The 14,866-nt window shown below is 43.2% G+C and overlaps 1 protein-coding gene across 4 annotated transcripts in view; it reads left to right on the top strand.

The window, feature by feature from the left end:
• The window catches only part of DYSF (dysferlin), a 119,975-nt gene that overhangs the window by 6,103 nt on the left and 99,006 nt on the right, over positions 1-14,866 (top strand). For 2 of the 4 annotated variants that reach the window (XM_070756808.1, XM_070756810.1), the window contains exons 1-2: positions 6,087-6,209; positions 14,567-14,622. In XM_070756808.1, coding sequence (XP_070612909.1) covers positions 6,116-6,209; positions 14,567-14,622 — 150 coding nt within the window. In that variant the 5' untranslated portion in view covers positions 6,087-6,115. Of the gene's footprint in view, positions 1-6,086; positions 6,210-14,566; positions 14,623-14,866 lie in introns of those variants that run through there. The other 2 variants (XM_070756809.1, XM_070756811.1) reach the window with 1 other exon arrangement.

The following is a 14,866-nucleotide window of genomic DNA, read 5'->3' as shown; positions in this document are numbered from 1 at the left end:
TCTTCTAGTCCATCCTACTACTCAAGCAGGAAACGTAGAGACATAGAAGATTGACGGCAGAAAAAGACCTCTTGGTCCATCTAGTCTGCCCTTATACTCTTTCCTGTATTTTATCTTAGGACGGATATATGTTTATCCCAGGCATGTTTACATTCAGTTGCTGTGAATTCTTCCTTCCTTCCTTCCTTCCTTCCTTCCTTCCTTCCTTCCTTCCTTCCTTTTTCCTTCTTTCCTTCCTCCCTTCCTTCCTCATTCATAAAAACCTAGAAGATTGACGGCAGAAAAAGACCTCCTGGTCCATCCAGTCTGCCCTTATACTATTTCCTGTATTTTATCTTAGGATGGATCTAGGTTTATCCCAGGCATGTTTACATTCAGTTGCTATGAATTCTTCCTTTCTTCCTTCTTTCCCTTCCTTCCTTCTTTCCTTCTCTTTCTTTCCTTTGTTCCTTCTTTCCTTCCTCCCTCCCTTCCTTCCTCATTCATAGAAACCTAGAAGATTGACGGCAGAAAAAGACCTCCTGGTCCATCCAGTCTGCCCTTATACTATTTCCTGTATTTTATAAACCACCCAACTCCTTTCGGACTTTTATGTACCATCTTAATTGTTTTCAGGACTGTGACGGTGTCGAAATATTGCGCATCAACCCAGCCAGGGTGGAGTTTTGACTTCAGGAACTGGATGGTGCCAAAATTTCCGTGTGTTGCTAAAACTTCCCACCTGGCTGGCAGGCTGGAGAGGAAACAGGAAAGGAAAAAAAATAATCCTGGAGGGAGAAAGGAAAACGTTGATGCGATTTCCCCAGATGTGGGAAAGGGCTGCTGAGTTCTCCAGCCACCCCATCATCCAAGGGTCAGAGGGTCACTGAACAGGGTTGGTGATGTGTGTGAGAAGGCATCGGTCATCCATGCGGCTGCTACGTCTTTCCATTGTGCTCATGCTCTGAGTCACTTAGCAGAATAACAGAGTTGGAAGGGACCTTGGAGGTCATCTAGTCCGACCCTCTGCTTAGGCAGGAAGCCTTACACTACTTCAGACAGATGGTGATCCAACATCTGCTTAAAGACTTCCGGTGTTGGGGCATTCACACCTTCTGGAGACAGGCAGTTCCACGAATTAATCGTTCTGGCTGTCAGGAAATTTCTCCTTAGTTCTAAGTTGCTTCTCTCCTTGTTTAGTTTCCATCCATTGCTTCTTGTTCAACCCTCAGGTGCTTTGGAGAATAGCTTGACTCCCTCTTCTTTGGGGCAACCCCTGAGATACTGGAAGACTCTGCTATCATGTCTCCCATAGTCCTTCTTTTCTCTAGATTAGCCTCACCCAAATCCTGTCACCAGGCTCTTTTAAAATCTTAGTTGCGAGCCGCCCCGAGTCTTCAGAGAGGAGCAGCATACAAATCTAAAAAAATAATTAAATTAATTAAATTAATTAATTAGTTGCTCTTCTTTGCCCCCCCCCCCCCAATCTCAACCCTCTTTTGGAAACAGGGTGACCAAAACTGGATGCAAGACTCCAGGTGTGGCTGTATTCAGGATTTATAAAATTTTATTTAATATTTATTTATTAATAGAATTTCCAAAGGACTCTGGGCGGCTTCCAACAATATACATCATGAAAAACAATTTAAAATACTTAATTAAAAACTCTAATAAAAAAACATACGTATCTTTCAATATCACTCATGGCTGGATCTGGACAGTATCACATTCATAGAAACATAGAAGATTGACAGCAGAAAAAGACCTCCTGGTCCATCTAGTCTGCCCTTCTACTATTTCCTGTATTTTATCTTACAATGGATCGATGTTTTTCCCAGGCTGGTTTCAATTCAGTTCCTGTGGATTGACCGACCACGTCTGCTGGAAGTTTGTTCCAAGCATCTGTGACTCTTTCGGTCAAATAATATTTTCTCACGTGGCTTCTGATCTTTCCACCAACTAACCTCAGATGGTGTCCCCTCGTTCTTGTGTTCACTTTGACATATTTCAATGTTTCGATCATGTCCCCCCTTTTCCTTCTGTCCTCCAGACTAGACAGATGGAGTTCATGAAGTCTTTCCTGATACGTTTTATGCTTAAGACCTTCCACCATTCTTGTAGCCCGTCTTTGGACCCGTTCATTTTTATCCATCTCTTTTTGTAGGTGAGGTCTCCAGAACTGGACACAGTATTATTCCAAATGGGGTCTCACCAGCGCTCTCTATACAGCAGGATCACATTCGATCAACGGCCTCAGGCCTGCCGGAAGAGACAAGTCTTAACAGCTTTGTGGATGTACAGTAGGGTGGGGAGGGTACGGATCTGCAGAGGGAGCTGTTTCCAGAGAGTGACGGTACTAATATTGTACTAGATTTTGATTCTAGGCCTCTGTTTATACAACTATGCACTTTTTTTTTTTTGGCTGTCGACGCACACGGTTGGCTCATGTTCAAGCGATCGTCCACTAGATTGCCTAATCTGGACTTGGACCTTTGATTTTTCTTGCCTTGGTAGTTTTTGCATTAAATTTTATGTCGGTTGGAGAGGACCCATTGTTCAAGTCTGTCAAGATCTTTTTGGATCCTGACCTTATCTTCTGGGGTGTGGGCTATTCCTGCCAGTTTAATGTCACCTGCACATTTGATGAGTTCTCCTTTTACTCCCTTAACTAAATCTTTATTTATTCATTCATTCATTTATTTATTTTTCATTCATTCAATCATTCATTCATTCATTTATCCATTCATCCATTCATTACCTATCTACCTATCTACCTATCTACCTATCTACCTATCTACCTACCTACCTATCTATCTACCTACCTACCTACCTACCTACCTATCTACCTATCTACCTATCTACCTATCTACCTACCTATCTACCTATCTACCTATCTACCTATCTACCTATCTACCTATCTACCTATCTACCTATCTACCTATCTACCTATCTACCTATCTACCTATCTACCTATCTACCTATCTACCTATCTACCTATCTACCTATCTACCTATCTACCTATCTACCTATCTACCTATCTACCTATCTACCTATCTACCTATCTACCTATCTACCTATCTACCTATCTACCTATCTATCTATCCATCCATTAGGGGACCTTGCAGGTCATCAAGTCCAATCCTCTGCTTAAGCAGGAAACCCTACACAACCCCAGCCAAATAGCAGTCCATTCTCCTCTTGAAAATGTCCAGAGTTGGGGCGTTCACAACCTTCACTGGCAGGCCGTTCCACTGGTTGACCACTCTCACCATCAAGAAGTTCTTCCTTATTTCCATATTGAATCTCTCCTTGGTCACTTTCCATCTGTTGTTCCTCGTCCATCCCTCTGGCGCCCTGGAAAACAGGGTGACCCCCTCCTCTCTGTGGCAGCCCCTCATATATCTGTATATTATTATTATTATTATTATTATTATTATTATTATTATTATTATTATTATTATTATTATTATTATTATTATTTATTAGATTTGTATGCTGCCCCTTTCCGTAGACTCGGGGCGGCTCACAACACAATAAAAACAGTTTATAACAAATCTAATAATTTACAATTTAAAATATTAAAAAAAACCATTATTAAACAGACATACACACAAGCATACCATACATAAATTGTATAGGCCCGGGGGAGATATCTCAGTTCCCCCATGCCTGACAACAAAGGTGGGTTTTAAGGAGTTTGCGAAAGGCGAGGAGGGTAGGGGCAGTTCTAATCTCTGGGGGGAGCTGGTTCCAGAGAGTCGGGGCTGCCACAGAGAAGGCTCTTCCCCTGGGGCCCACCAACCGACATTGTTTAGTTGACGGGACCCGGAGAAGGCCCACTCTGTGGGACCTAATCGGTCGCTGGGATTCATGCGGCAGAATGCCATGAAGGGCTATCATGTCCGCTCTGGCCCTCCTTTTCTCTCGGCTATCCATGCCCAGTTCCCGCAGTCTCTCTTTGTAAGTCTTGGTTTCTAGTCCCCTAATCATTTTGGTTGCTCTTTTCTGCACCTTCTCCAGAGTTTCAATGTCTCTCTTGAAGTGTGGAGACCAGAACTGAACGCAGTACTCCAGATGTGGTCTGACCAGAGCGTAGTAGAGTGGTATTAATACTTCCCTGGTCTTGGAGTATATCCCCCTGCTGATGCGTCTTAGGATTGTGTCGGCTTTTTTAGCTGCTGCTGCACATCGCTGGCTCATATTTAGTTGATTGTCCACCAAGACTCCGAGATCCCTTTCGCAGTCACTACTGCTAAGTAGGGTTCCTCCCAGACCGAATGCGTGTCTAGTTTTTTTTTTTTACCTTAATTAATAAAGATATTGAAGAGTACTAGGCTAAGATGGAACATTGTGGCATCCTACTGCTTCCTTCCCTCCAGGTAGATGCAGTACCATTTTTATTTTAAAGATTTTCATTGAAAATATTAAAAACAAAGCTGACATATACAAAAAAGAAAGCAATATAGAAAACCAAATGTCCCCCCTTTCCCTTCTGTCCTCCAGACTCTAGAGATGGAGTTCATGAAGTCTTTCCTGATAAATTTTATGCTGAAGACCTTCCACCATATTTGTAGCCTGTCTTTGGACCCCTTCAATTTCCTTGATAATGTGAAGATCCATTGTGATAAAAATGTATTTTGGGAATTGTTGGGCTGAATGGATCTTGAATATAAAGATTAAAATAGTATTTCTTAACATGAAGATGTGTAGACTTCAACTCCCAGAATTCCCCAGCTAATTCTGAGAATGGAAACCCACACATCTTCAAATAGTCAAGGTCAACAAATAGAGGATTAGAGAGGCAGGATTACATGGTCTTTTGAACTCTAATTTCCCCCCCCATTTTTCTAATCTGGACATTGTGATGTGGAGAGTGAAACTCAAACAAAAGTTTCGTTCCGAGTTGTCTTACCTGTTTGGACATGGTATGATTAAAGTTGGGACTATTCCCACTCTGTATGTGAAAGCTGGTTGAGTGACTTTGGGCCAGTCCCTGTCTCTCTCAGCTCAACCCACCTCACAAGGTTGTCGTTTGGGGGAAAATAGGAGGAAAGTGACCGGGTATGATCACCACTTTGAGCTGTTTACAACTTCCAGCCTTCTGAAAGGGCTTGAAAACCTGGGAGTCTAACAACAACAACAACAACAACAATGGAGTTGGAAGGGACCGTGGAGGTCTTCTAGTCCAACCCCCTGTTTAGGCAGGAAACTCTACACCACTTCAGACAGATGATTATCCAACATCTGCTTAAAAACTTCCAGTGTTGGATCATTCACAACTTCAGGAGGCAAGCTGTTCCACTGGTTAATTGTTCTGTCAGGAAATTTCTCCTTAGTTCTAAGTTGCTTCTCTCCTTGTTTAGTTTCCACCCATTGCTTCTTGTTCTACCTTCAGGTGCTTTGGAGAATAGCTTGACTCCTTTTTCTTTGTGGCAACCCCTGAGATACTGGAAGGCTGCTCTACTGTCTCCCTTGGTCCTTCTTGTCATTAAACCAGCCATGCCCAGTTTCTGCAACCATTCTTTGTATGTTAAATCCCCTCGTCATCTTTGTGGCTCTTCTCTGTCCTCTTTCTAGAGCCTCCACACCCTTTTTACACTGTGGCGACCAAAACTGAATGCAAATATTCCAAGTGTGGCCTTTCAATTCAACACAATGATAACATAAAGTAAAATAATAAAATAATGCAGATAAAATAAATACAATAAATACAATAAATAAAATAAGTAAAATAAGTAAAATAAGTAAATAAAATAATAGAATAGAATAGAATAGAATAGAATAGCTTGCCAGGAACAGGGCAGGCGGGGGAGGGGGGGAGGAACAACCCCTCCCCAAAAAAGGGGGGACGACGGGCACTTTCCAGTCTGAAAGCCAGAATTTGTCCGCCCGCACCGTCGGGCGCTGCCAGAGCATCCTCGCTTACCCAAGCCTCGAGCGCCCCCTGGAGGGATAACGTAACATTGCCGGAACACCTCCCGGTCCTGATGCTGCGCGTCCGCCCCGCAGGAATGGGCGGGGGGTGGGGCGAAGGAGGCGGTCCTGTCCAGTCGGGGGCGGGGCTGCCCGGGGCGGCTCGGCTCGGCTCTGCTCTCCTCTTACCCAGAGCCGGGCCGGCGCCGCCACTGCCCGAGCGATGCTCCGCGTCCTGCTCCAGCGGGCTTGCAGCCTGCCCGGTTCCGAACGGGGCGACAAGCGCAGTGACCCGGTGGCCAGCCTGACTTTCCGAGGTGAGTCTCGAACTCGCAGCAGCCCCCCGCCCCATGTCCCTCTCCCGCCCGACACGGCGGCTGCATTGTATTTTATTTTTATTTATTTATTTGGTCACGTATGTATTGTTAGTATACAAAGGTTTTTATTTATTTTATTTATTTTATTTATTTTATTTATTTTATTTATTTTATTTATTTTATTTATTTTATTTATTTTATTTATTTTATTTATTTTATTTATTTTATTTATTTTATTTATTTTATTTATTTGTTTGTTTGTTTGTTTGTTTGTTTATTCCAATACAAATTGAAAGTTAAAGAGAATAAAAACATGTAGTAGTAAATATCAGGGAAAGGATAGAAGAAAAGATATGAGAATAGAATACGTCAAATAATAATAATAATAATAATAATAATAATACTTATACAATATTTATATACAGGATACTAGTAGGAGAGAAACATTAGGACAGGGGACGGAAGGCATGCCCCTTACTGACCGCTTAGGAATGGGAGAGGTCAACAGTCTACAGGTAAAGTTTTGGGGGTTAGGTGATGATACTACCGAGTCTGGTAGTAAGTCCCAGGCATCAACTACTTAATTACTAAAGTCGTATTTCCTGCAGTTGAGTTTGGAGCGGCTGACTTTGAGTTCATATCTGTTGTGTGCTCGTGCATTGTTGTGGTTGAAGCTGAAGTAGTTGTTGATGGGAAGGACGTTGTAGCAGATGGTTTTATGGGCCATGCTTACGTCGTGTTGAAGGCAACATAGTTGTAAGCTTTCTGAACCTAGGATTGTAAGTCTAATTGATAGGGTGTTCTGTTGCGAGTGGAGGAGTGGAGGACTCTTCTCGTAAAGTATCTCTGGACATTTTCTCTCTCTCTCTCTGGGTTTTATCGGGCCCCTCTGGAAGGGTTGGACTCCAAATCCCACCATCCCCACCAGTAACCCACCAGTAAACATTAGACCTTCCCCTGTCCAACGAATGTCGTTAGTGTGATTATTGAATGAATGAAAATGAATGTTTTAAAGTTAGAATTTTAAGAATATTTTTGAATATTAATTGGATAAACTGTATTGTTGTGTTTTTGCCATATGCTGTCAGCTGCCCGAGTCCACGGAGAGGGGTGGTATACAAGTCCAATCAATCAACAAACAAACAAACAAACACACAAACAAACAAACCCCTGTTGGGAAGGGAGGGTTAAGAGGTGCTGTATTGCAACGAAATGTTCTTTTTATCTCTGCCGACTGTTGCACATTCAAAGTGACCCTAACGTTAGTCTCAGTGGCATTTTCAGCAGATGCTAAGCGGGCTCCAGGTTGCAGAATTGGAGTGATGGGCCTGTCAATCAGTCAGTGAAGAACTTGGATTGGGCTCCGGGTCTTCGCAGTTCTTGATCTTTTCATCAGTTAATAGTAGTGGTGTCGGTTTTTTAGGTTGGTCCAACTTTTGACTGGGAGCCTCTCAGAGGGAGTTGGAAGGGAGGAGCAGCTCTGGAAATGTTTTCAATAAAACCACTCAATCAATCAGTCAGTCAATCAGTCAATCAATCAATCAATCACATAGATACCCTGTTTTGCCTGTGCTTTGTACCAATGGGACAGACAGGATGGGAGGGTGAGAGCTGTTGATAGTAAGGAGAAGGAGTAAGAACCCTTCTTACTTTGTCTTCAGTGGACAGAGTAGGGGGTTGTGCCAAGCCTCCTCCTCCTCCTCTTCCTCCTTATTTATTTATTATTTTGATTTCCAGGCTGCCCTTCTTTAAGGGACTCATGCCCCTCCCCTCTCCTCCTCCTCTTCTTCCTCCTCCGTCCTCCTTTCCCTCCCCATCCTCTTCAGCTACCTGCTAGCTATAGTTCAGCAGTTCAAATCTCACCACTGGCTCCAGGTGGACTCAGCCTTCCAGTGGGTCAAAGGAGGAGCCAGGTTGTTGGGGGGCAAGAGGCTGACTTTGTAAACCACTTAGAGAAAAAGCACCAATGAAGTGGTATATATGTAAATGCTATCTTCCTTCTTTCCTTCGTTCCTTCTTTCCTTCATTCCTTTGTTTGTTCGTTCCTTCGTTCCTTCTTTCCTTCCTTCGTTCCTTTGTTCCTTCCTTCCTTCAGGTTGACTCAGCCTTCCGTCCTTCTGAGGTGGGTCAAAGGAGGACCCGGATTGTTGGGGGCAAGAGGCTGACTCTCTGTAAACTGCTTAGAGAGGGCTGGAAAAGCACCAATGAAGTGATATACTGTATATCTAAGTGCTACCTTCCTTCCTTCCTTCCTTCCTTCCTTCTTTCCTCCCAGTTGACTCAGCCTTCCCTCCTTCCAAGGTGGGTCAAAGTAGGACCTAGATTGCTGGGGGCAAAAGGCTGACTCTGTCAACCGCTTAGAGAGGGCTGGAAAAGCACAATGAAGCGGTATATAATTCCAAATGCTATCTTCCCTTCCTTTCTTCTTTCCCTCCTTCTTTCATTTCCCTCTTTCCCTCCCTCCCTCCTTCCTTCCTTCCTTCCTTCCTTCCGAGGTGGATCAAATGAGGACCCAGATTGTTGGGGAGCAAGAGTCTGACTTTGTAAACCGCTTAGAAAAGGCTAGAAAAGCACTAGGAAGCGGCATATAAGTCTAAGTGCTACTATTGCTTCAGAGGTCTGTCAGGGTCATGCATAAGTGCACTCGCGAGCCTTCCGTCCCCGTCCTTAACGTTCTTCAATCGAAATGTGAAAAAAGAATATTAGAAATAATAATACTATTCAAATACCTGCAACTAGTATATTATGATTTCCAATACTCTTTTTCAAATTTTTGACTTTTACTAGTACGTATCTTAATATTATCATATCTTCACTTGAATGAATGAATAAATAAATAAGTATAAAACAAATAAGAACAGCTCAGAGAGAGCACTAGGGACTCTTGACTCACTTGCTCGAATCACCGGCAAAAAACCAAGGCTAGCCATCCCCTCCGGCATTGCCTTCACCAGGGAGACTGCCTTCTGGTAGGGCTCTTTTCTCAAATTCACACAGGCAACAATTCAACCGGTGCAGAGAAGCTTAAAGCTTCCCTGGGGATCAATGCAAGATGGATGGAAATAGAGTTGTGGGTTTTTAAAAAACAAACACAAAACCATTTCTTGACACCTCCTGTTTTAAAGAGAAATCTGAATGTAAATGTAGATATAATAATAATAATAATAATAATAATTTATTAGACTTGTATGCCGCCCCTCTCCGAAGACTCGGGGTGGTTTGGAAGAGAGAAAGGAAGACTGTGTCAACAGGCCAAGGCAACTCAACGAAGGGAGGTCTCTGCAGGAGTGGAAATGTTTGTAGCCACAGGCTCAAAACTTCACAGGGGAGGTGGAATGAAGAGACCCCAGAGCAGAGTTGGAAGGGACCCTGGAGATCATCTAGTCCAGTTCTCGGCTGGCATTTGGGGAAAAATCTCTTCTTGTGTCTAGTTGTCTTGGTGCGCAGGGCTCTGTAGTGATGTTTTCAGGGTGGGAGCTGAAACAGTTTGTGTCCAGGATGCGAGGGGTCAGTCAATATTTTCCCCGCCCTCTTTTTGACTCCTGCAGTCTACAGGTCCTCCGTGGAAGGCAGGTGGGCAGCCATTGTTTCTTCTGCAGTTCTGAACTTTTCACGGGATATTCCCAATTGAAAAATCTCCAGGTTTCCCCCACCCCTGATTTTCTTTTCTAACATTTCTTCTTGCCACCCCCCCCCTCCCACTCCTTCCTGGTCATTTCAAGTTTTCTTCCCTCCCTGCTACATCCGTCCATTCCTTCTTGGGGGGTTTTGCAGGAGCCCCTTTCCAGAGAATGCCAGCGGCCGTTAGGTTAGGGAAAGGTCAACAAAAGGGGAAAAACAGCTATTTCGGTTTTATTTATTTGTTTGTTTATTTATTTATTTATTTACTTACTTACTTACTTACTCACTCATATACTTATGTACTTATTATTTATTTACTTATTATTTACTTACTTATTTATTTACTTATTTATTTATTTATTTACTTATTTATTATTTATTTATTATTATTATTAATAATAATAATTTATTAGATTTGTATGCCGCCCCTCTCCGTAGACTCCATACTCATTTATCATTTATCATTTATCATCATTTATCATTATTTATCATTTATCATTTATCATTTATCATTTATCATTTATCATTTATCATTTACCGGTACTTATTTATTCATTTATTTATTTACTTATTTTCCTATTTATTTACTTATTTATTTACTTATTTATTAATTATTGGGATATATTTTGGTTCCTTCGAGAGTTGGAGGAGCCGATGTTTGCTCAGGAAGAGAGTTTGATGTTGCAAATCGTCCTCTCCTTCCAGGCCGGTCCTCGTCCTTAAGTGGTTTTTTGCTGATTATAATCCGTGCCAATTTCCTCCAATTATGTGCCTTATTTGGTCTTTATAAAAAACGACTCCCTTGAGAGCAAAGAGAATGTGAACATGGCCAGGCCCCGTTTCCTCTGGAAGGGTTAAGACTCTGGGGGCCGAATGAAGAAGTTCCAGGCACCCGCTCCAAGGAGTCACATGGGTTTTCTCTCCCTCTCTCTCTCTTCTGCTCCTCTTTTTCACCCTTTCTCTCTCTCTGTCACTCTCTCCTTCCTCCTTTTGCCCGCTGGCCCATTTTTTGCACTCGAGAAGCTGCAGGGAAGCCTCCTGAAGGCTGCAGAGGGTAGAAACAGCCTCCCCTTGCCAGGGATGGGCTGCCAATTTTTTTACTGCCACATTGTGGCCATGGCTTGATGGCCATGTGACCAGGTAGGAGTGGATTGCTGGTCATGTGACCAGGTGTCATAGGTTCGCCATCATGGCCTTAAAACCTGCTGAGCGGGCAGGTGGTCCGTCTGTCCATCCGCCCGCCCGTCTCTTCTACCGCCTGCCCGAGTCTCGTCTTCTTCCTCCAAGGATCCCAAGTGCATTTTCCTCCCTGTGTGTGTTTGTGTGTGTGTGTGATGGGAATGTTACGCACGCCACTCTTGGCACGGCTGAGAACCTGAGATCCAGAAATGCCGGTTGCAATTCCAGTAGCAGGAGTGTCCGTGGTTGGGGGCAGGAATCAGAGGGATCTTGCAAGAGCAAAGCCTGGTGGCGTTTCTCTCTCTCCCCAGCCCCCCCCAGATAAAAATAGAGACCCTCGGCTAAAGGGGACCCCCTCTATTTTTGCTCCCGAGATGGGGCAGGCGATGCCTCTCTGCACGGCTGGAGACCCGGGTTCAGAATTGCATTCCAGACACTTCGACCCACCTACTAGCAGCATGTTTCCTAGTACGATTGAGTGCTTTTTAGTATCCTACGCACTAAGTGTTGTGCCTCATGACTGTTGATGAATTTTATAATATGTACACTGAGAGCATCTGCACCAAAGACAAATTCCTTGTGTGGCCAATAAAGAATTATGTTCTGTTCTACTCTATTCTGTTTTCTATTCTTCTGTTCTGTTCTATTCTATTCTCCTATTTTCTACTCTACTCTATTCTACTCTATTCTGTTTTCTATTCTTCTGTTCTATCCTATCCTATCCTACCCTATTCTTTCTCCATTCCATTATCCTATCCTATCCTATTTATTTATTTATTATTTAGATTTGTATGCCGCCCCTCTCCGCGGACTCGGGGCGGCTCACAACAAAGCATAAACAAATCGTAACAAATCCAAATAAATTTAAATATTTAAAAAAGTTTAAAAAGAACCCCAATATATTAACAAGCACACACACAAACATACCATACACAAATTGTAGATGCCCGGGGGAGATGTTTCAGTTCCCCCATGCCTGACGGCAAAGGTGGGTTTTAAGAACTTTACGGAAGGCAGGAGAGTAGGGGCAGTTCCTATCCTATCCACTCGAAACAGAATTCCCTACGAAAATAGACTAACAATCCTTGGTCTAGAAAGCTTAGAACTACGGCGCCTAAAACACGATTTAAGTATGGCCCACAAGATCATATGCTGCAACGTTTTACCGGTCAATGACTACTTCAGCTTCAACCGCAACAACACAAGAGCACGCAACAGACTCAAACTTAATATTAACCCCTCCAAACTTGACTGTAAAAAATATGACTTCAGTAACCGAGTTGTCGAAGCGTGGAACTCATTACTGGACTCCATAGTGTCAACCCCTAACCCCCAACATTTCTCCCTTAGACTCTCCACGAATGACCTCTCCAGGTTCCTTAGAGGCCAGTAAGGGACGTGCATAAGTGCACTAATGTGCCTTTCGTCCCCTGTCCAATTGTCTTTCCTTTATCTCATATATCATATATCTTTTCTTCCTTTCATATATCTTCTCCTCTATTTTTACATATTATTTTTATATATATTACTTCATGTCTATTCTCTTCCATATGTATTGTGTATTGGACAAATGAATAAATAAACATCCTGTCCTATCCTATTCTATTCTTTCTTCATTCCATTATTCTATTCTATTCTATTCTATTCCATTCTGTATTCTATTCTATTCTATTCTATTCCATTCTGTATTCTATTCTATTCCATCCCATCCCATTCCACTCTGCACTACTCTCCATGATACAAATCCGCCCGGCCAATCCTTGTAGAGACTTTTCTGGGAAATGGCTGCAGAGTGACCATATATAGCTGCCTTCAGTTCAGCTGCTGGCCTGGGGGGAGATGGGAGGGGGAGGTGAAGGGAAGGGGGGAGGGAGGGAGGGTCCAGCAGCTGCCCCAGACGAACCTTCCTCCAGCCTTTGGCCCTGGAGACCCTCCTATTGTTCTGGGGTCCTGATTTAGGAGCCGCTTCCTTTTCCTTTGGGGCGTTTTGAGCAGGGCCCGGTGTTTGCCAAAGCGCTTGACCCAACCTCCAAGAGGCTCTGCCTGTGTGAGAAGGTTTCCTTAATTTATGAGCCGACAGAAGGAAATATCCAGCACGCAAAGAGCAGCCCAAAGATAGAATTCGGAGCGACTGCCAGGCGAGCTGCGTTAACCCTCTCCAAGCATCAGTTTCCGAATTCAGACAAAGCTACTTGGACCTTCCAAGTTCCACCTGCAATCAAGGGTTTCCACGATGCTGGACTGCTGTGTTCAGTTTTTGGTCACTGGGTTACAAAAAAAAGAGGTTGAGACTTTGGAAAAAAAGGTGCAGAGAAGAGCAACCAAGATAATGAAAGATCTGGAAACAATAATAATAATAATAACAACAGAGTTGGAAGGGACCTTGGAGGTCTTCCAATCCAACCCCCTTCTTGGGCAGGAGACCCTACACTACTTCAGACAGATGGTTCTCCAACATCTGCTTAAAAACCTTCCAGTGTTGGAGCATTCACAACTTCTGGAGGCAACTTCTGTTCTGACTGTCAGGAAATTCCTCCTTAGGTCTAAGTTGCTGCTCTCCTTGTTTAGTTTCCACCCATTGATTCTTGTTCTACCCTGAGATGCTTTGGAGAATAGCTTGACTCCCTCTTCTTTGTGGCAGTCCCTGAGATACTGGAAGGCTGTTCTCCTATCCCCCCTGGTCCTTCTTTACATCAAATTAGCCAGGCCCAATTCCTGCAACTGTTCTTCATATGTTTTAGCCTCCAGCCCCCTCATCCTCTTTATCGCTCTTCTCTGCCCTCTTTCTAGAGTCTCAGCATTCTTTTTGCATCGTGGTGACCAAAGCAGAATAAAGGATTCCAGGTGTGGCCTTACGAAATATACGAAGAACAGTTTCAAAATTTGGATGTGGCCAGTTTAGAGAAAAGAAGGAGTAATTTAATTTAATTTAATTGATTAGATTTGTGAGCCGTCCAACTTTTTTTGAACTCTGGGCGGTGTAGATTCTTAAAGGGTTAAATAAGGTTCAGGAGGGAAGTTATTATTATTATTATTATTATTATTATTATTATTATTATTATTATTATTATTGTTATTAATTAGATTTGTATGCCGCCCCTCTCTGAAGACTTGGGGCGACTGTTTTTAAGAGGAAAGTGAACACAAGAACAAGGGGGCACAATCCGAGGTCAGTTGGGGGAAAGATCAGAAGCAACATGAGAAAATATTATTTGACTGAAAGAGCAGTAGATGCTTGGAACAAACTTCCAGCAGACGTGGTTGGTCAATCCACAGTAACTGAATTCAAACATGCTTGGGATAAACATAGATCCATCCTAAGATACAGGAAATAGCATAAGGGCAGACTAGATGGACCAGGAGGTCTTTTTCTGCCGTCAATCTTCTATGTTTCTAGGTTACTATGAGTCAGGTTGAGCTGCGCATGGACCAAAGCCTTTGCCCTGACTTCCCTCCATCCCTGACTTCTGCCTGCAAGAATATTTTTTGGAACCAGCTGTTCCTCTATGTGTGTGTATGTGTGTGTATCTTGCTCACTGGCTCTGCTCTCTTTTTAGGAGTGAAAAAGAGAACAAAGGTGATCAAGAACAACACCAACCCGGTCTGGAACGAGGTGAGTCTGTCTGCAGCGCCATTCGAACGCAGATCTCAACGGTTGCAAGTTTGTCCCCCTTGCTTGGAGCAAACCCATTAAGGATTCAGCTCCCTCCCTCTTCGGCAGGGAGAATAATGAAAAATCCAATTGTTGTTATGGTGGCAGAACAGAATGATAAATAACAAGCATTAATAATCATAAGGACTACTTCAGCTTCAACCACAACAACACAAGAGCACACAACAGATTTAAACTTAATATT

This window comes from Erythrolamprus reginae, chromosome 7 (assembly GCF_031021105.1).
Source record: "Erythrolamprus reginae isolate rEryReg1 chromosome 7, rEryReg1.hap1, whole genome shotgun sequence".
NCBI classification, from domain to species: domain Eukaryota; kingdom Metazoa; phylum Chordata; class Lepidosauria; order Squamata; family Dipsadidae; genus Erythrolamprus; species Erythrolamprus reginae.
Note: the sequence above shows the minus strand (reverse complement) of the source record. Positions and strands in the feature narration are given on the sequence as shown.